Here is a 19,086-nt window from a genome sequence, read left to right as displayed (position 1 = left end):
AAAAGGGACTATGATCTTAATAGTACTCTATATTCCGAAGGGACTATGAACTTAAGACCACTCTTAATTCCGAAGGGACATTAAACCGAAGAAGGGACTATGGTCTTAAGAACACTCTTAAAATATGGTTCAATCGATTGATCGAAGCCACTCGATACGGTACGTAACCGCTCTATTTGAAACCGAAAGGGACAGAAAGGAGTAGAAGCAGAAGAAACTTGTTAACACAAGTCAGAGGGAGAAGAGAAGAAAAGAATTCCCGACAACTCAATGAAATTCTTTTCGGTGTGAAGAATGAGTGGGGCGAACTTCTCCTTTTATAGGGAGATTTTGTAACAAAAAACGAGTGACTTGGGGATTAAGTCTGCTTAATCTTTAAGCAAACGCGTTTTGTTTCTTAATTGGATATATCCGGAAGTTTCTGGATACGCGTTATGGATCGGGTCGGATCGTAACAAATTTATTTGTTACGCGTAGCGCTTACGGATAATGATTAAATTAATTTATTAATTAATTTAACATTTTCAAGTGACAAAAAATATATATATCATTTTTATTTATTCGATATATATATTTTGTAAGCGTTCACCCGTTCACAAAATTGAGTATCCCAAGGGCACACCCTTGGAGGTCACTTTGCCCATATATAAACACTTACTAGTTGGGATGACCCTCCAATGTGGGACATTTTTAAGTCACACCCACACACTAGTTCTTTCATAGTGTTTTTCTATCCAATTTTCTTCACTAGAATTAACTAGTGTTCCAACAACTACTCATTACTAACTTTTTGTTTTTTATTTCGGTATCATGTCATGCTACTTGTTTTCTTGGCAAGCTAGCAGAGAGTTTGGGAGATAAATTGCTGTTCTATTAGGACTTTTCGTTCCAAGGCACTTCCCTATTATGATACACTTTCAAAGAGATTGACTCTGCTCTATTTTATTGTGTAACATACATCCAGAAATATAATTTGAAATAAATTTATTTTACCCTAAGTTACACATAAAGAGAAGGTTTTAAACAAGCCAAAAGTATGCTTCCTTAGAAATCCCATCCGAAAAATACTTTTGGAAAGGGGAAATTCTATCAAAAAAACCAAAATGAGGTTGCTAAGAACGAAAGAAGTATGCAGAAAGCTCTCAACATACAAGTACTGATGGAACAAACACTTTCCATATTATATAAGCTCTCAAATATTTCTTAGACCCCTTTGTGTGCTATCTCCCACAGATGTCTGTAATACTGACATTATTGATGGAACAGCCATTTTGACATTCTTCAGGCAAATTTGAATTTAACATACTCTCTCTCAGGATGAATGCAGGTTTACTAGGAGGAGGAAGTAATGAAGTTTCACTGTTAAGCATAGAAATTACTGCAGCCATAGTGGGCCTATCTCCGGCACGTTCTTGTGCACACAATAGTCCTATATGTATGCACCTTGAAATATAATTATGATGACTATGATCATATATTTCTTGATCTATTAGAGACAAAATATTGTCTTCCCTCCATTGTGTCCATACCTGAATGAGATCAAAGAAAAAAGGAAAGATATAATCAGACAAAAGAAGAAAAACAGTCAATAATTGAGCTAAAAATGGTTTGTTGAGGCTTACGAATCCTAAAAGGCTCAGATTATGCTCATCGTCATAAAAACCTGAGTTTCTTCTCCCGATAACAATCTCTAGTAGCAATACACCAAAGCTAAAAACATCTGATTTCTCCGAAAATAATCCTTGCATTGCATATTCAGGAGACATGTAACCACTACATTAAAATATAAAAAATTATTCAAGGTGCAAAATAATACTCGACAATTATTACTACTAATATATTGGATAAGAAAGGCAATCTTACTAAGTTCCGACAATCCTTCTAGTATTGGCCTGATCTTCACCTCCTCCAAAGATTCTAGCCATACCAAAGTCGGAAACTTTTGGATTCAACTCCTCATCTAACAAGACATTACTTGCCTTCAAATCTCTATGAATAATTCTTAGCTTAGAATCTCTGTGAAGATATAGCAACCCTCGAGCAATTCCTTCTATAATGCTATACCGTGTCCTCCAATCTAGGAGTTTGTTTTTTGATGGATCTAGAATATAAGGGTAGCATTATATTATTTAGAACATATTATAAACATATAAACTATAAAGTGAAGTCATCAGAATTACTCAATTAGCATGCTTCCAGAAAAACTAAAATAAAGAGAAACATGAAAGTATGGAATTTTATATGCGAAAATGCTAAAGGGGGCTTCAAAAAACTAACCAAAGATGAATGCATCCAAACTGTTGTTTGGCATGTATTCATACATCAACATCTTTTCATCACCTTCAACACAGCAGCCAATAAGTCTTACAAGGTTGCGGTGTTGAAGCTTACAAATTACCACTACTTCGTTCATGAATTCCTCCAACCCTTGTCCAGATGCTCTAGAAAGTCTTTTAACTGCAATTTCTCGACCATCTTTCAGTTTCCCCTAAAAGAAAATATTATGTGAAAACAACTATACACAATGGTTTTAAATATTATAACTTTGTTTCATGTAAGGTACCTTGTATACGGGACCAAAACCACCCTGTCCAAGTTTGTTCGACAGGTCAAAGTTGTTTGTGGCAGTTGCAATTTTTTCAAAATCAAATTTTAATAGCTCTTGTAGTTTGTCACTAGAATTAGCTGCAGTGAAAAGCATAGCTTGAGCTTAGTTCCTCGTCAATAGAAAGTAAATTTTACGATTTAAGTTGAATATATACTAAAATAGTAAGTTACCTGGGTGGTTAGATGTCCTTCTCCACGTGATATATGCACAAATGACAATAATAAGAGTTCCAATTATCACTGCACTTGCGACGAAAATTGTCTTGTTTCTCCCTGTATTTCTCCCTGTATCTGTGAATATGAAAATTTTAAAATATGAGAAATTCAATTCAGTTCTTAACTCCTAAGGCAAAGTCAAGTTAATGACAATAATAAGAGTTGCAATTATCACTGTACTTGCGATGAAGATTGTCTTGTTTCTCCCTGTATCTGTGTATATGAAAAATTTAAAATATGAGAAATTCAATTCAGTTAATGACCTATATATGTTTCAAATGCATTTACAAACAATAGAATACCAAGTTCTAAATAGGATAGACGAATATATAGGTCAAGTCCTCCACTTTGGAATTGTTGTATGTCAAGTAGATCGCCGCTCCAAGACATACAGCCAATCACATCATGATGAGAATACGCAACACGAGCAATTCTCCAAACATAAGATTTTGCATGTGTCAGGTGTAACTCCTAAACCTTCAGCAAAATCTGGAACTTTAACCATCTGTAGTTTGAAAAACCCATCTTCCTTTCTACTTGTGGTTTTATTGCTGATCCTTTCACACTGCAAAGGTCTCCGCCTAACACACCCGCCAGTCCAGTTGTTTCTATTCCATTCATGGGTATTTCTGGGTTCAAATCCTTTCAAACAACTGCATACGGGTGAGCTCAATGAATTACAGCTTGTAAATTCTCCACATAGACCATAAACATCACATTCTGCGTTTTGGCTTTTCCATGTCACTTTCATTTCTTTCTTCTTATCATCCCACCATGTTTCTTCAAATATTCCTTGTGAATTCAGGTGATAGATATATAATTCCTTGTCGTTTGGTCTCGTATAAAATAGAACATTATTTCCTTCTCCATTGTGTTCACCTTGAAAAGTATTAGTATATTCAAATTTCATTTTTTCTATCCCTGTAAAGACCCTGCCATTCCAAGGACCACTGCGCCACCATGGCCGAGTTTCATTCCAAATAAACACTTCACGTATATGTAGGCGTTCAACACTACTAGAAGAGAAGTTGCCAACAGAAGGGTCAGAAGGGCTTTTCCATGATGTGAGTTTTATACTCTTACCGGTTCTTTTGTCGATTGAAAGCTTCATGCTTGGAAGGAATGTATCTGAAGGTTGCTGAAAACTCTGCCATAAGTTGTTTCTGGTTGTGTTCTCCAGAAGCACAAGGTTACCGAAGTCTGAAAACTGAGAACTTGTATTTGTTGTTATGTTGGAAACATTTGATGACCAAATGACTTGTTTCTGTCCATTTAGTACTACAAGATTTCCATCTTCAGATATTGTGACCATCCCATTAGAATCATTCAATGGTTTGTTTCTGTTAGCCACCCATATGATTGTAGACTGAGACTTCCACCAAATTCCAACGTAGCGGTTTGTATAATTTTTAGGGCTAAAAAATCCAAAGGTGAAGTTACCGTCTTTGGAGATTAGAGTTTCAGGGTCTTTGATAAATTGAGAAGATGTGATGGTGTCTATACCAACACTAACATGTAGCAAATAGCAACACAGAATGAATAAAACAAAAAACAGATTTGCACAGTAGCTGAAATCCATAAGGGAGATTATTAGTATATGATCAAAAGTTACACTATAATAAGGTTATCAATGATCATTTTTTTCTTCCCTCTGAAAGTAATTTCTGCATTCATATTTGTTTTGAGATTAGAAGGCATATATAGCAATCAACATCATAGCTAAAAATATACATATTCACTCCAGCACGTTCTATAATCAATACCAGCATAAACTAAAACTTATTTGACCAAATAAAAAAAATAGTATGAAATAAGTCAAATAGTATATTCTCTTCTTACAACAGATTCAATCAACTTCACAAACAGACAGAGAGTACCATCACAAAGCACAACATTGACAGTGTAACATACCTTCAACCACAAATTTGAGGAAAACATTATGTGGAAATTCCCCATCTAAGAATCAAATTGTCTCTTGAGTATTTTATCACATAATGACCAAATACTCGCCTGTCAAAAAATAAAATGACCAAATAAATGTTGATGAATCTCAGTCCTAAGATCCTTATATAATTATAAATCAAATCAAAGTCTATGAATTTAAAAAACAAAAAAGTGGGCCGTTTTACCTTGTGAAAATTTCCCTGTTCTTCAACTAACCATAGAAACCAACTGCATGTTCTTTCACAAAAAAATAAATATTCAGCTTTGAAAGCATCTTCTACCATCCTTGAAAGCATCTTACGATTAAAATACACAATTACAATGGTCTAAGTAAACGTAAATGAAATGCAATAAAAAAAAAAAATTCCCAATCTTTAGTTTTGAGTAAATAGGCAATTACTTTCGAAATTGTAAGTTTCGTCGATTAACAAAACTTCAATTATCCCTCAAATTACATAACGTTAATCAATTTGCTTCATCCGTCAATTTTCTCTGTTAGTCAATATGACGTGACATTTGACTATCTACGTGGCACTGCCACGTGTCTGACGTGTCATGCCAAATCACAAGGGTAAAAAAAATTAAATTAAATAAAGTCTAGATTTTTTTACGGTTATGTGCAACTACTCCTTAAAATTTTACACGTGCAAAATGTCTCTTAAAATTTTTAATAATCAAGCAAATTGTTCTCAACCCAACATGTCTTGTACACATCAATTCCTACTATTCGAAATAATTTCATCTAAAAAGAGATCGAGTGTTAGAGCGAGTTAGAGCATCTCTAATGGGAGGTCCTTACTTAACAAGGACCACTCCCCGTTAAGGACCTTCCATTGGAGGAAGAAAAAATGAGTTCCTGTTAAGGAACGAGCAACTATATAAGGACCCTCTCTCTCGTGGGTAACTAACGGGTCCCACGTTTAAAAAGTAATAAAATGTGTACTACTTGGTCCCACTTGCATAAAAGAGTGATGAAATGTGTACTACTTGGTCCCACTTGTAAAAAGGAGCAATGGATAAATTATTTTTGTTTAATGATATAAAGATAGTGGAACATATTTAAGTATTTTTCATTGGAGTCCTTATTAGTGTATTACCATTGGAGTCATTGAATCCTTAATAGGTACTTTTATTAAAAAATTATGAATAAATGATGTGTCACGTGAGATCTATTTAAGGAGTACTTGTCAGGGAACTACCATTATGGATGCTAGAAATGGTAGTCTGTTGAAAAGTTTAGATTTGTTTATGTAAAAAAAAAAATCCTCTTGGTTGACGTGGATGTGAGTGTTACCTGTGTCTTACACACGTGATATCTCTTACTCCAGTTCTCCTCCTCAACCTCAACCTCAAGCCTCGATACCACCGAACACAACACAACAAAATCCTTCAATGGCTTCACTCTCCACCACCACCACCGCTCGCTTCCCTCCTCTCCCTCCACCCAACCCCCACCGTCTCCGAATCCGAGCACAATCCATTCCCTTACCCGATCCTCCACCTTCCTCCCTCACCGGAACAGTTAAACTTACAGTAAACGATGAACGGACGAAGAGAATCGCGAAGGAAGTGGAGAAGATGAAAAAGAAGGAAGTAAAAGAGAGAAAGGAGATGAAAAATGCGATAGTAGCGTCGCAGAAAGCAGTTTCTGTTATTCTTCGTAGAGAGGCTACTAAAGCGGTTATTGATAAGAGAAGGAAGAAAGGTCCTGTTAATTCTAAGAAACTTTTGCCTAGAACTGTTCTTGAAGCGCTTAATGAACGGATCTCCGCTTTTCGTTGGGAATCTGCTCTTAAGGTTCGTCTGTTACTTTCTCTCTTCTTCGGTTTTTTCAGATGAATTGAATGTGGTTGGTTATTTAGATTTCAATGAGTTGGTTTTGATTTCTTGTGGAGAAAATGGATTTTTGGTTGTGAATTTGTGCATTGTTTGGTTAGTTGTTTTTGTTGTTGTCCGGAGACACGAAGTGACAAGTACACTGAAACTCGCACACAATTGTGAGGTTTAAGGTGTCTAATCTAATAAGAGTGCCGGAAACACTCTTAACAGTCACTCATTTATCGGTGTAATCCATATGGGTCCCATCACTCGTGGGACCCATTTCTTAAGTTAGGATCTGCTTTTTTTAATGGCAACTCAGGACCTCCAACTCCTTAACGCTTAGCTCAAATTAGTTGAGCTACCCAATCCCCTGAGTAGGACCCTCGTTGATTTCATCTAATAAAAGAGGAAGAGGGACTGATGGAGAAAGTGTTTAAAATAGAGTGTTCCTATAATTCCTCGTCTAACAATATCAGCGTTGTCAGTTGATTGAGCTATAGTCCTTAAGGACACTAAACATGACACTGATGCTGACGTAGACACCAGGAATAATTTAAGAGACTACAAGTGATTGAATATAACCATGGGACACTAGACACCCTTTAATCTGAAGTGTTGATGAATGATGCTGCATAGGTTTTCGTTTGTTGTGTTTGATTTTATGGCATTGTTGGAGTCTGCTACTCTAGTTGGTTTCTCTGTTTGTTTATTTGATTGGTTGAATGTGGAGTGGATTCCATTTGGTTGGTTGGGGTCTTGTGTAGAAGTGAGTTTTTGAGTTCGTCAACCCAGCTAATCCAATGGAAACCGAATAAGTCATAACAAAACTATAATGGAATCCAAAAAAAACTAACTTCCTCTCATTGGATTAGATCGGCTTTTGGTTCCTATGTTGAATATTCATCAAATTCAAACTGAACCAACTTTGCTTATTATTATGTACTGTTATTTGTTATGTATTTGTTTTTTGACAATAATATTATCTTCAACTTACAGTTTGTAGTGCTTATTACATCTTTAAATACTGAGAAATTTCTTCGTCAATAATCCAAGTACAATATGGTCGTAAGACATAACACAGTATTATGTACACAGCTTAATTTTGGCTGAGCATTGCATACTTCATATTGTTCTGGTTAATAGTCATGGCTCGTGATTTGCTTACAAATCAGAGAATTCTCAACTGAAGTTTCTATTTTAATGAACCATGTTTGATGGTGTTTGGAAATATTTAGTAGTCTAGCCTCAAAAAGTGTGGAACACTGAGAATTCAAACTGAATAAGAATAGGAGGCTGTATCTCAGAATCTTACTTTGTAATATATATTGTCTAATCTTCTCAATCGGCATTTTATAGACTTCTACTCTAGGGTATCTTTTGGAACAAGGTTTTCTTGGCTTCTGCTAAAGGGGAAAAAAACACATGCTTCCAATTTATGAGTTTTTTAAGGAGTTTCAGTTCGTAAGGAGTTTCTTGGCTTCTACTCTAAGGTTTTTTTAAACCGAAAGAAAAAAATTCACTGTATTGATGCTGAACTTTGGGTCTGTATCTTGGCATGGTGGGTTCTGGAAAATGAAAAGTTGAATATAGAAGTAAGGGGAAAAACTAGGTAACTAGAGAGTCCCAACTGACTCCAGCCTATTTCCCCCAACTCACATTCCCTCGATTACAACCAGATCACATACCCACTACGCTCCCTCCTTATGGCCAATTCAGAAGTTTGTTACATAGTGGAGACCTTTTCATTTTCTGTCTCTTGTTCATAATTTTTTGCATTGCACTAATAAGCGCCCAAGCACTTAGAGAATCCTCCCTAAAAAATCTAGTTGTCGAAGAGGAAAAAAAATCATGCCTTTTAAGTATGATAGAACTAGGACCAGGGAATTAGCAGAACAGTGGCACAATAGGGAGTTTCCTTCTGTGCAGAATGGATCTTTATTGAATTTCAATGCAACACTTTACACGCAATTTGAGGAACCTGCAACCTCCCAATCTAATTGCTAATTGACAAAAGTGCTTATAGGATAATTCCCACTAACCACCCTTCTAACTGACTAACCAATTCTGTTATGCTACTGACAATTACATGTTCCACCCTTCTAACTAACTAACAAATTCTGAATGATTGATTGGAGGTTTCTAAGTACTCCTCCGAGCTTCCCATACTAGTTGATGTGAGGCATGGGCATTCCAATAATACCCGCTTCACTTTCCTAGCACCACCATGAGAAATAATGTCTTGGCGGCTGCACTCTATGATGCTTCCCTCGACCTTTTTCTACTCAGCCTCTCTGCAGGTACTCCTTCTGAGACACTGGCAACTAGCTATATTATCATTCGTTAAGCATCAAAGCATTTGGGAACCCCTGAAAGCTACCTGCCAATGGGAATAACTAATCCTCTTGGTATTCCACCAAGTATCCCATACTACTCAATGTGGGACTTAGGCACCCTACGATACCCAACTCCCTATCACGCGCCCACTTTTTCTCCTAAGCATACCCATAATACCTTAGTTATTTTATGGGTCATATCAATTAGCTTAGATATCAAGTAGTTCATTGCCATACTCCTAGCAAATTTGTATCCTGTTCTTAATTGGCTAGCTTAAGAGTATTTAAATCTCTAGCGCCCTACTTACTTTTATATATTTTGGTTCAGTCCCTCTACCTATTTGAGGAAGTGAAGTGATGGGGTTCTAATGTTAGCATTTAAGGAAGTATATTTTGCATTTATATAGATTATAGAAGAAAAATTTGTTGGTGTAGTTGAAAAAATTAGGAACAGAACGAATACTCAGTTAAATTGGTTGAGAAAGTTTTATTTTCTGTTGTTTAAGGATTTCTTGTACTGTGGAAGACATTAATTTAGGAACTCATTTGCATGTATTCAAGCATAATTAAATTACCCATTAAAAAAAAGCATAATTAAATTACTTTTAGGACAGTAGTTGAAATTTCATGATGCACTCTCTCATACACACAAACACTTGTGAAACTGTTTATTTTACAGGAAGACTTGATTATCATATCAGTATGCTCTCATGGTTTCAGGTTTTTGAACTACTGCGTGAACAGCTTTGGTACAGACCTTACCCTGGTGTATACATCAAGTTAATTGTCATGCTTGGAAAATGTAAGCAACCTGAGAAAGCTTTTGAGCTCTTTCAAGCTATGGTTGATGAAGGTTGTGTTTTGGACTGTGAATCATACACTGCACTGTTATCCGCCTACGGCAGGAGTGGTCTCTTGGATAAAGCTTTCTCTCTTCTTGAGGAAATGAAGAGTACACCTGGTTGTCAGCCAGACATCCAGACTTATTCAATCCTAATAAAATCTTGCTTGCAAGTTTTTGCCTTCGATAAAGTTCAGTCTCTTTTATCTGACATGGCCACTCATGGTATCAAACCAAACACAGTCACCTACAACACCCTTATTGATGCTTATGGGAAGGCAAAAAGGTAAAATATTTATCTTTCTTTATATTATGAAAGTACTACCTGCTCGGTCTGGTTGCTAACTGAAGTTGAAAAAGAATTTTATCAAACTACCTACTTTTCCAACATACACGAGATACAATGAAACAATTGGAAGACCATCAAGGTTGTATCATTTTTAAAAGACAAGGCAAAAATGGACAAATGAATGGCAGCCTTGACATTAGCCATAAATGAGCTCTTTGTGCATATTTATTCTACAGCCTACAGTTGGGCACTGACACACCTTTATCCAGTCCTGGATTATCACAAATTTTTGCCTTCCAACTAAAATCGTGATGAAAAGTTGTTCTTTCTTTGTTGTTTGCTTGTATTTGCATATCTGTAATATAATATTATGGTTATTAAAAGATTTTCAGAAATGGAATCTACACTTCTGGAAATGCTTGCTGAACAAGATTGTGAACCCGATGTATGGACCATGAATTCAACACTCAGGGCCTTTGGCAACCTAGGGCAGATAGAAACAATGGAGAGGTGTTATGACAAGTTTCAGACATCTGGAATCCAACCAAATGTTCAGACCTTCAATATTCTCTTGGATTCCTACGGCAAGGCCCATGATTACACGAAAATGAGTGCTGTGATGGAATACATGCAGAAATACCATTATTCTTGGACGATTGTGACCTACAATATTGTGATTGATGCTTTTGGGAAGGCTGGGGATCTCAAACAGATGGAGTATTTGTTTAGACTAATGCGGTCAGAGAGAATTAAACCTAGTTGTGTTACCCTGTGCTCACTTGTGAGGGCTTATGCACATGCAGGTAAGCCTGAAAAAATAGGCGGTGTCCTACGTTTTGTTGACAATTCAGATGTAACACTGGATACGGTATTCTTCAATTGCTTAGTGGATGCTTATATGAGATTAGATTGTTTAGATGAGATGAAGGGAGTTCTTGAGATAATGGAACATAAAGGTTGTAAACCCGATTTCATAACTTATAGAACAATGATTAAAGCTTATTCATCTAAGGGCATGCATAGTCATGTTAAGGAGCTTAAAGAGCTCCTCGCAACAGTGAAGAGACCTCCTTTGGAAAGAAACAAGCCTGACTTTTGATGATAAGATCAACTGATATTTTTGCTCCAATATGTTTGGCTGTCTATGATCTGTTTATTTGTGCATATGTTGAATATATCTTCTACTTTTGAGTTGGTTGTCTACTGTCTTCTAGCTTCCCAGCTTTTAGAAGGGAAGGAAGGCTCTCTTTTGACAGTAGACACTGCATTTTAAGTTTGTTTCTTACCCTTTTCTTTCTTAGTGCTTTATAGTTAGTCAGTTTAGGACAGAAGAAAATGGGAGCAGAGAAAATGAGAATAAAAGTGTAAAATCACTATTTTGAGAGAGGGAAAAATAGAGGAATGAAAAGAAATAATATAGGTTTCGTTTTTACTTTAACCTTAAAGAAAACATGGAATTCAAATGTCAATAGTACTCTTTTCTATTTCATTTGCATACTTGTCTCTTATTTAGTGTTGGGTTTATTTGATGTTTCTATCTAGGGACCTTGTTTCTGATGAGTTGTATGCTCCAACTAATATTTTTGTATACACAAGGTTTATCTTCATTTTGGATGAATCGAATTTTTTTTACAAGTTCATTCAAATGAAGACTCCAACTTCTATAAGCTTTCTCCAATTCATAAATAGATTTTGCAACTTGCACCTTTTTCTAGCTTCGCATGGACGGAAAAAATCCCGGGGCTTTAGCATGTTTGCAAGGACTGACATAATACTCCCTCCGGTCCTATTTATAAGAGAAATTTGGGTCAACAAAAGTTAATGTATCTAGTTAAAAATTCAGTCCAAATACATTAACTTTTGTTGACCTAACTTTCTCTTATAAATAGGACCGGAGGGAGTACAATTTTAAACCTTTATATGAAGATACACTAGGTTTTCTTCTGTTGCATATCTCATATGATGCATTTTCAATGAGTTGTGATCACCTTCATTTCTCAAAAGAAACAAAGGGTTTCATTTACGAGAGATGGCAATATGTTGTAGGGAGAACATGTCCTAAAAGAGTAAGATATGTCTAATTGACTTGTCATTGTCTCATGGATCGCACCATGTCTAACAATATGGGATTCATCCTCTTAGACACGCCATTCTATTATGGTGATTTAGGAAGTGTGAGTCGAGATATTATTCCACGCTTCTTCAAATAGTCCATAAATTGTTGTTATAATAATTTTTCACCGCATTTTGACTATAGAGCCTTGAAAATTTTATTGACAAGATTTCTACCTCATTCTTGAACTATCTTAACTTTTCAAAGGTTTCATCTCATTTGATACATAAATTAATATCTACTGAGGTATAAAATGTAACAAAGTAGATAAAGCAACCTACAATTTGCGTATGTGTCCGCATACATCATCATGTATGAAAGTTTCACTTTAAGCACCTTCAAATGCTCACATGCACCCCGAAAACCCAAAAATGTTCATATCGGAAGTTACACCCCGTTTGTTGAAGATCAGGAGTTAAGAGACGATCCTTTAGCCGGGAGTTAAGAATTGATCCCTGGATCAGGAGTTAAAACCGAACTAGGTTGAAAACATAAGCAAAATGGAGAATACCGAAGATATTTAATAGCCATCATTTAAAAGTGAACATTGTTCAACAAACATGGTCTAAACTAATTGTCTAGACACATTCAACACACTTAAAACACTTTCAAACACGTTCAACATTCAAAATGCCATACAATTGTGAGTAATTCATTCGAAAGTGAAAATATTCAATAAACACTCAGGGGGACATAATTGTTCAGGTATTAAAATACCGAAATATTCATGACAGATGAGAAGAATCAAAATACATATAAATTAATTAGAACACCTGCCTCCTACGGGCAACTTGATATTGAGTGGGCAGCTATATTTCTTTGGCAATTTGCTGCAAAGTACCGTATAGATCATCGTAAGTTGTACCGTTTTTCATTCCATCCAACGACATGATCCTAACCTTCTTGACTATCTGCAATGTATCTAAAGTATCCTTATCATGATCCTCCTCTATTAGAACCTCCACATTTGTTGGCTTAAACGGTTCTCTCTCGACTGGAGTCACAAATTTGGGATGAGATACCCTATAGAACCAAGAAATGAAACTCGGTATCTATTCTCATTTTGCCTCCAGAAATTGACCTTGCATGTCCTAAGGTATAACATGCACCAAAAATCTTGAAATGCCTGGAATATTTAGAAGACGTTCAACTATGGTACGACGGAAGGATGCTTTGGAATGGTCTGAATATGTCTATACAAACTTATCACATGCTTGGCGAGTGCCGATAAATCATTTTGTGGTCGCATTATTCAAACGGAGTACCAACATATGTCGTTGACCTCTAGGCGATCAAAGAAGGTCATGTAGTTGTATGGTGACTTGTGACCCTTTATAAAAGATACTTTAGGGTTTCTTCTATTGTATATCTCATATGATGTTTTTTCAATGAGTTGAGATCTTCTCCATTACTCAAAAGATAGTCTGAACTAATTGTCTATACTCACTCAACACACTTAAACACTTTCAAACACACTCAACGTTCAAAATTTAATCAACATTCAAATTGGCATAAAATTGTGTGCAATTCATTCAAAAGAGAAAATATTCAATTAACATTGAAGGGGACATAATTGTTGAGGTATTAAAACATCAACATACATCATTCATTAGAAACAAAGAAAAATCAAAATACATATAAATCATCAAAATGCCCTCCTCATATGGGCGACTAATATTGATTGGGGGACTATGCTTCTTCGGCAATTTGCTATGTAGTACCATCCAACGCCATGATCTTAACCCTCATGACTAGTTGTAGTGTATCCTCAGCACGCTCCTCCTCTATCAGAACCTCTGTATTTGCTGGCCTACACGGTTCTCCCTCGATTAGAGCCACTAATTAGGGATGAGATATTGTATAGAACCGAGAAATGTAACCTTGTACGTACTGTCAGTGTGCCTCCATAATGTTTATTGGGTGAATCTTTCCTTACAGCTGCACATTTAATAAATCATATGTCATCCCGTGTTTTGAAATTTCAAACTCCTTTGCAATGTTTCTTGAAATATTTTCACATTGCTTCAATTCTAGCTAATTTACCACTAAAAATATTTGGATGCACGACCTTTGTTCACGAACATAAACATCTTGGAAAACTTGAACCCCGTGTACTCAAATGTGTTTTTATAGATTATTCATCTTCTCAAAAAAGTTATAAATGTTTTGACTCTAGTATAGATAAAATATTTGTGACAATAGACGTTACTTTTTTTAAAAAAAAAACAAACCTTTTTTTTTAAAAAAATAATATTCAGGAGGGAAGATGGAGATTCTCCTGAATTGTTTGAAAAGTTAATTATCTCTGAAGATGTGTATACATCACATAATTTTGTTTCATGTATATCTGCACCTAAAGAAAATGTCTTGGAAAAATTAAATGAACTTACTCGTTCTATAAGTAAGGATCATACTGAATCTGCGGCAACAAATCAAATCAAAGATCAAACAAATGATTTTTTCTGAAATTAGTCAAAGAACACCGCATAAGGATCCCTGTAATGAAACAGAAAAAAGATTTGAAAAAGATCTAGAATTAATGTTACATCAATGTTACGCCGCTCAATATCGTTTTACTCGATGCATATGTTTCAAATTTGACCGTTCGATTGTATGTTTATATCATATAGATCATTCACCTAAATTGTTACGAAAATCTAAAATCATTTGAAATGTTATTGAGATCCAACAAGATTAACGGTGTTCTATAAAACTGCATAAACCGTTAATCTTGATGCATCTCAATAACATACGAAACGATTTTAGATTTTCGTAAAAATTTACATGAATGATCTATGTGATATAAACTTACATTCCAACGGTCAAATTTGAAAAATATACAGAGTAAAACGATATGAAGTGGTGTAACATTGGTGTAACATTAAATTGGTGTAATTTGATCACTCCTTATATATATATATATATATATATATATATATATATATATATATAGAGGCAGGATCCGTTGACACCAGGTGTCAATGGTTATATTGACACCAAATCTCATCCATTAAATTAATTGATCTAATGGTTTGTATTTATTCCCTAAATCACTAACATGAGGTGACCCACACACTAGTCACACTCACGTTGTGATTATCTTTTTATTCATGACCCTCTCCCTCTCAAGTTTAACATCCTTCCATGAGCTATCCTGCAAATTGCTTAATTATATTCTTACATCCAAACTTTGCGATTCATCCATAGGATGCTTAATTATCCTGCAGGCTGCAATTCATCATCAAAACTTTGTTCATCAAATTTCTTATGTATCGGCTAATAAGACTCCTTTAATTTTTTGAGAAGATATCGATATCTATAGGATGTTTAATTATATCAAAGTAATCATGAAGATTCAACACCCTTGAGAGCAATAATTGGGACGTATTTGAATCCATTTGTAGAATTTTAGGTTTTTAACCATGATTGAATAGTTAATTAAAATACAATGGTAGTATTGTTCCAAATGAATTGGTATTGGTTAAAGTTGGAATTTGAGATCGTTGGGAGTATAAACAAATTTTATGGTTTTGGTGAATGAAAACCCATTAAACTGAATTGCTGCAATTCTTGGGATCGTGGGGAAAACGCACAGGTTCATTCTTGGCAGCAATAAAGACACGGTGAGTGTGACTAGGGTGTGGGTCATCTCATGTTAGTGATTTATGGAATAAATACAAACCATTAGATCAATTAATTTAATGGATGAGATTTGGTGTCAATATAACCGTTGACACCTGGTGTCAACGGATCCTGCCTCTATATATATATATATATATATATAGAGAGAGAGAGAGAGAGAGAGAGAGAGAGAGAGATGGCATATCAAGTGAGAGGACTTTTTATTGTGAGAGATGAGAGGAGTTTTTAACAACCGTTAGATCAAAATCAATGGCTTGTATTAAACCTCTTAACAACATTTGTACAATCACCTCGTGCCACATCATAATAAATTGATCTTATCTGCCAAAAAATCAAGTAAAAAGACCTTTATAAAAAGCAAATTATTTTGCAAGGGTATGTTTCAATTTTTTTTCTTCCATGTATCAAAATCTAAAATCGTTACATTTGTAAGGACCAAATGCATATTTTAGTAAAAAAGAATAGACATTTTTAAATAAATACACTACGAGAATTAGGAGGCACTTGCAAATCGTGCTCGTTGTGGTCTAAGTCGTACATAACTGATCAATGTCTCCATCCATTCATGTAGATTCACGTGAGCACTGAGAAGCGCCAATAGAACACGAGTATACGAAGGGAGAGTAACAATTTTCATGTCCAATCCAAGTCATCTTAATGCCTTATTAAAATAAGAACTTCATAATAATCGAGGATATAACAAGTAAACCCCAATAACTAAATCGTGGAAATAAACCAATTGAGTCAAACTTGAACTTAAAGCTTTTAGGAAACAAACAAATTTTATCTCAGCATCGAAAACCACTTCATCTCAATGCCGAGATTGGGGGGATTGGCCAACTCTTGTGGACCAATACCTGTAAATTAATACCTTATTCACATGGACAATTTCAAGATCTGGAACCCCATACAAATATCACAACACTTTGATATTTGAAACCACTTGAACAAAATAGTTGTTTTTTGGACCGTACAATGGAGGTGATTCTTTTTCTTTTTGGTACAAACAATGGAGGGGATTCTAATATTAAAAAAAAACTTATTGGGAAATATTTTTGACCCTTTCTTCAATGAGATCTCACAGTAATTAAAATTACCAAAAAAAAAAAAAACTTTGGCGATTCTAATATAATTTTTTTTATTGGCGATTCTAGACAGAATAATATTATATTTATTTTTTAATTACAATATGATGCTTATCTGTATGTGAAATATCAATGCACTCGTTTGATTAAAAAATAATATTTTAAATATCGACGCAGTTGAAAAAGATATAAATTGTACATAAAATTACAGGAACATATAACTTTTAATTAAAATTACAAAAAAAATTGAGACATATCTCTCTTAGTTCATCATAATGAGAATTAATTTTTCGAACAAAGTTAATAGAATATGTTGCTAAGTAAATTTATCCATAATATCAATATTTTAATAGTCCCTAAAAAATTCAATAGATATGTACTTCTACATAAACATGTTAAAAGCAACATACCCTTAACTTCTTATTCATAATTTGTTTTCATTTTATGTTTTAACAATTTAATATAAAATTTTACATATAATTTTAACTAACCACTATTAAAACCATCAAACACTTTTAAGTTTTATTTATAATTTATCCAAATTAGGAGTTGTTTAGCTAATACAATAAAGTTATACATTTACATTGTTTTTTTTTAACAAAGCATTTACATTTTTTAAACACTTTCGAAACCGACAAACACTTACCTACTTAGACGCAACTCACTTTTAATTTTAGATTGACTTGTAATTAAACATCGCAGAAACTGACAAATACTTAACTACTTTACGTATAACTTTATCTCACATGCACATCATCAAATGAAAATACAACCAATACAACCAAAGCACGTTGAAATGTAACTTTTAATTAAAATTAAAAAGAAACATTAAGATATCTCTCTCTTAGTTTTGAGAAGTAATTTTTTTAAAACAAAATAATAGAATATGTTGCTAAGTATATTAATCCTTAATATCAATATTTTAATAGCCCCTAAACAAATCAATAGACATGCACTTCTACTTAAACATGTCAAAAGCAACAAACACTTTTAAATTTTATTTAGGCTAAAATATGGTTTTAGTCCCTGAAAATATGTCTCGTTTTGGTGTTAGTCCATGTAAAAAAATTTTGTAGAAAAAGGTCCCTGCAAAATATTTTGTTTTTTAAAATAGTCTCTGGCCCCACTTTTATGATGATTTGCATACGTGACACATGATGACCGAACCCATTTTGTAGAAAAAGTCCCTGCAAAATATTTTGTTTTTCAAAAAAGTCCCTGCAAAATATATTGTTTTTTTAAAATAGTTTAAATAACAAAATATTTTGCAGGGTCCTTTTTCTACAATTTTTTTTACATGGACTAAAACCAAAATGAGACATATTTGCAGGGTCTAAAACCATATTTTAGCCTTTTATTTGTAATTTATCCAAATTCGGAGTCATTTAACTAATATAATAAAGTTATACATTTACATTGTTTTTTTGACAAAACATTTACATTTTTTAAACACTATCAAAACCGACAAACATTTACCTACTTAGGCGCAATTCACTTTTAATTTTAACATTTAATTTTTCCCTCAAAAAAACATTTAATTTTAGATTTACTTCTAATTAAACACCGACAAACACTTAACTACTTTACTTGTAACTTTATCTCACATGCACATCATCAAATGAAAATACAACCAATAAAACCAAAGCACATTGAGATGTAACTTTTAATTAAAATTAAAAAGAAACATTGAGATATATCTCTCTTAGTTCATCATAGTGAGAAGTAATTTTTTAAAAACAAAGATAATAGAATATGTTGCTAAGTATATTCATCCTTAATATAAATATTTTAATAGTCCCTAAACAAATCAATAGATATGCACTTCTACTTAAACATATCAAAAACAACAAACACTTTTAAATTTTATTTATAATTTATCCAAATTCGGAGTCATTTAACTAATAAAATAAAGTTATATATTTACATTGTTTTTTTTTACAAAACATTTACATTTTTTAAACACTATCGAAACCGACAAACGCTTACCTTCTTAGGTGCAAATTACCTTTAATTTTAACATTTAATTTTAGATTTACTTCCATTTAAACATCGCAGAAGCCGACAAACACTTTCCTACTTTACGTGCAACTTTATCAAACATGCACATCATCAAATAAAAATACAACCAATAAAACCGAAAGCACATTGTCATCACCATTATTTATATTCTAAAAGTAAAAAAATCATCACAACCA

The 19,086-nt window shown here is 34.1% G+C and overlaps 2 protein-coding genes and 1 pseudogene across 5 annotated transcripts; 1 reads left to right on the top strand and 2 right to left on the bottom strand.

The window, feature by feature from the left end:
- Positions 1 to 915: 915 nt before the first annotated feature.
- LOC146907139 (G-type lectin S-receptor-like serine/threonine-protein kinase At1g11330) lies at positions 916 to 6,796 on the bottom strand. 4 transcript variants are annotated; one of them, XM_085727088.1, is made up of 11 exons: positions 6,062 to 6,796; positions 4,953 to 5,004; positions 4,735 to 4,833; positions 3,126 to 4,391; positions 3,004 to 3,036; positions 2,779 to 2,898; positions 2,564 to 2,685; positions 2,278 to 2,488; positions 1,864 to 2,101; positions 1,623 to 1,773; positions 916 to 1,529 (listed from the first exon to the last, which is right to left on the bottom strand). In XM_085727088.1, exons 4-11 carry the CDS (start codon positions 3,211 to 3,213, stop codon positions 1,221 to 1,223), a joined length of 1,272 nt encoding a protein of 423 aa, XP_085583214.1. In that variant the 5' UTR covers positions 3,214 to 4,391; positions 4,735 to 4,833; positions 4,953 to 5,004; positions 6,062 to 6,796; the 3' UTR covers positions 916 to 1,220. The 4 variants fall into 4 exon arrangements, with proteins under 4 accessions (XP_085583214.1, XP_085583215.1, XP_085583213.1 ...); XM_085727089.1 differs by lacking the exon at positions 4,953 to 5,004 and having other exon boundaries at positions 6,062 to 6,114; XM_085727087.1 differs by lacking the exon at positions 6,062 to 6,796 and having other exon boundaries at positions 2,779 to 2,837; positions 2,988 to 3,036; positions 3,126 to 4,833; positions 4,953 to 5,424.
- On the bottom strand, positions 3,227 to 4,402 carry LOC146907140 (G-type lectin S-receptor-like serine/threonine-protein kinase SD1-13 pseudogene; annotated as a pseudogene).
- LOC146907138 (Pentatricopeptide repeat (PPR) superfamily protein) lies at positions 6,113 to 11,540 on the top strand. Its single transcript, XM_085727098.1, has 3 exons — positions 6,113 to 6,564; positions 9,642 to 10,048; positions 10,436 to 11,540. Exons 1-3 carry the CDS (start codon positions 6,160 to 6,162, stop codon positions 11,148 to 11,150), a joined length of 1,527 nt encoding a protein of 508 aa, XP_085583224.1. The 5' UTR covers positions 6,113 to 6,159; the 3' UTR covers positions 11,151 to 11,540.
- Positions 11,541 to 19,086: the final 7,546 nt, after the last annotated feature.

Source organism: Medicago sativa, chromosome 7 (genome assembly GCF_051527215.1).
Source record: "Medicago sativa cultivar Bolivia chromosome 7, Bolivia_mono, whole genome shotgun sequence".
Taxonomy (NCBI): domain Eukaryota; kingdom Viridiplantae; phylum Streptophyta; class Magnoliopsida; order Fabales; family Fabaceae; genus Medicago; species Medicago sativa.
This window is presented reverse-complemented; position numbering and strand designations above follow the sequence as displayed.

Coding starts and splice junctions, on each gene's coding strand:
- LOC146907138 (XM_085727098.1), top strand. CDS start 6,160: ATGGCTTCACTCTCCACCACCACCACCGCTCGCTTCCCTCCTCTCCCT. Junction 6,565..9,641: donor GTTGGGAATCTGCTCTTAAG/GTTCGTCTGTTA, acceptor TCATGGTTTCAG/GTTTTTGAACTACTGCGTGA. Junction 10,049..10,435: donor GCTTATGGGAAGGCAAAAAG/GTAAAATATTTA, acceptor GGTTATTAAAAG/ATTTTCAGAAATGGAATCTA.
- LOC146907139 (XM_085727088.1), bottom strand. CDS start 3,213: ATGTCTTGGAGCGGCGATCTACTTGACATACAACAATTCCAAAGTGGA. Junction 2,489..2,563: donor GTTTTGGTCCCGTATACAAG/GTACCTTACATG, acceptor ATTTTCTTTTAG/GGGAAACTGAAAGATGGTCG. Junction 1,530..1,622: donor ATCTGAGCCTTTTAGGATTC/GTAAGCCTCAAC, acceptor GATCTCATTCAG/GTATGGACACAATGGAGGGA.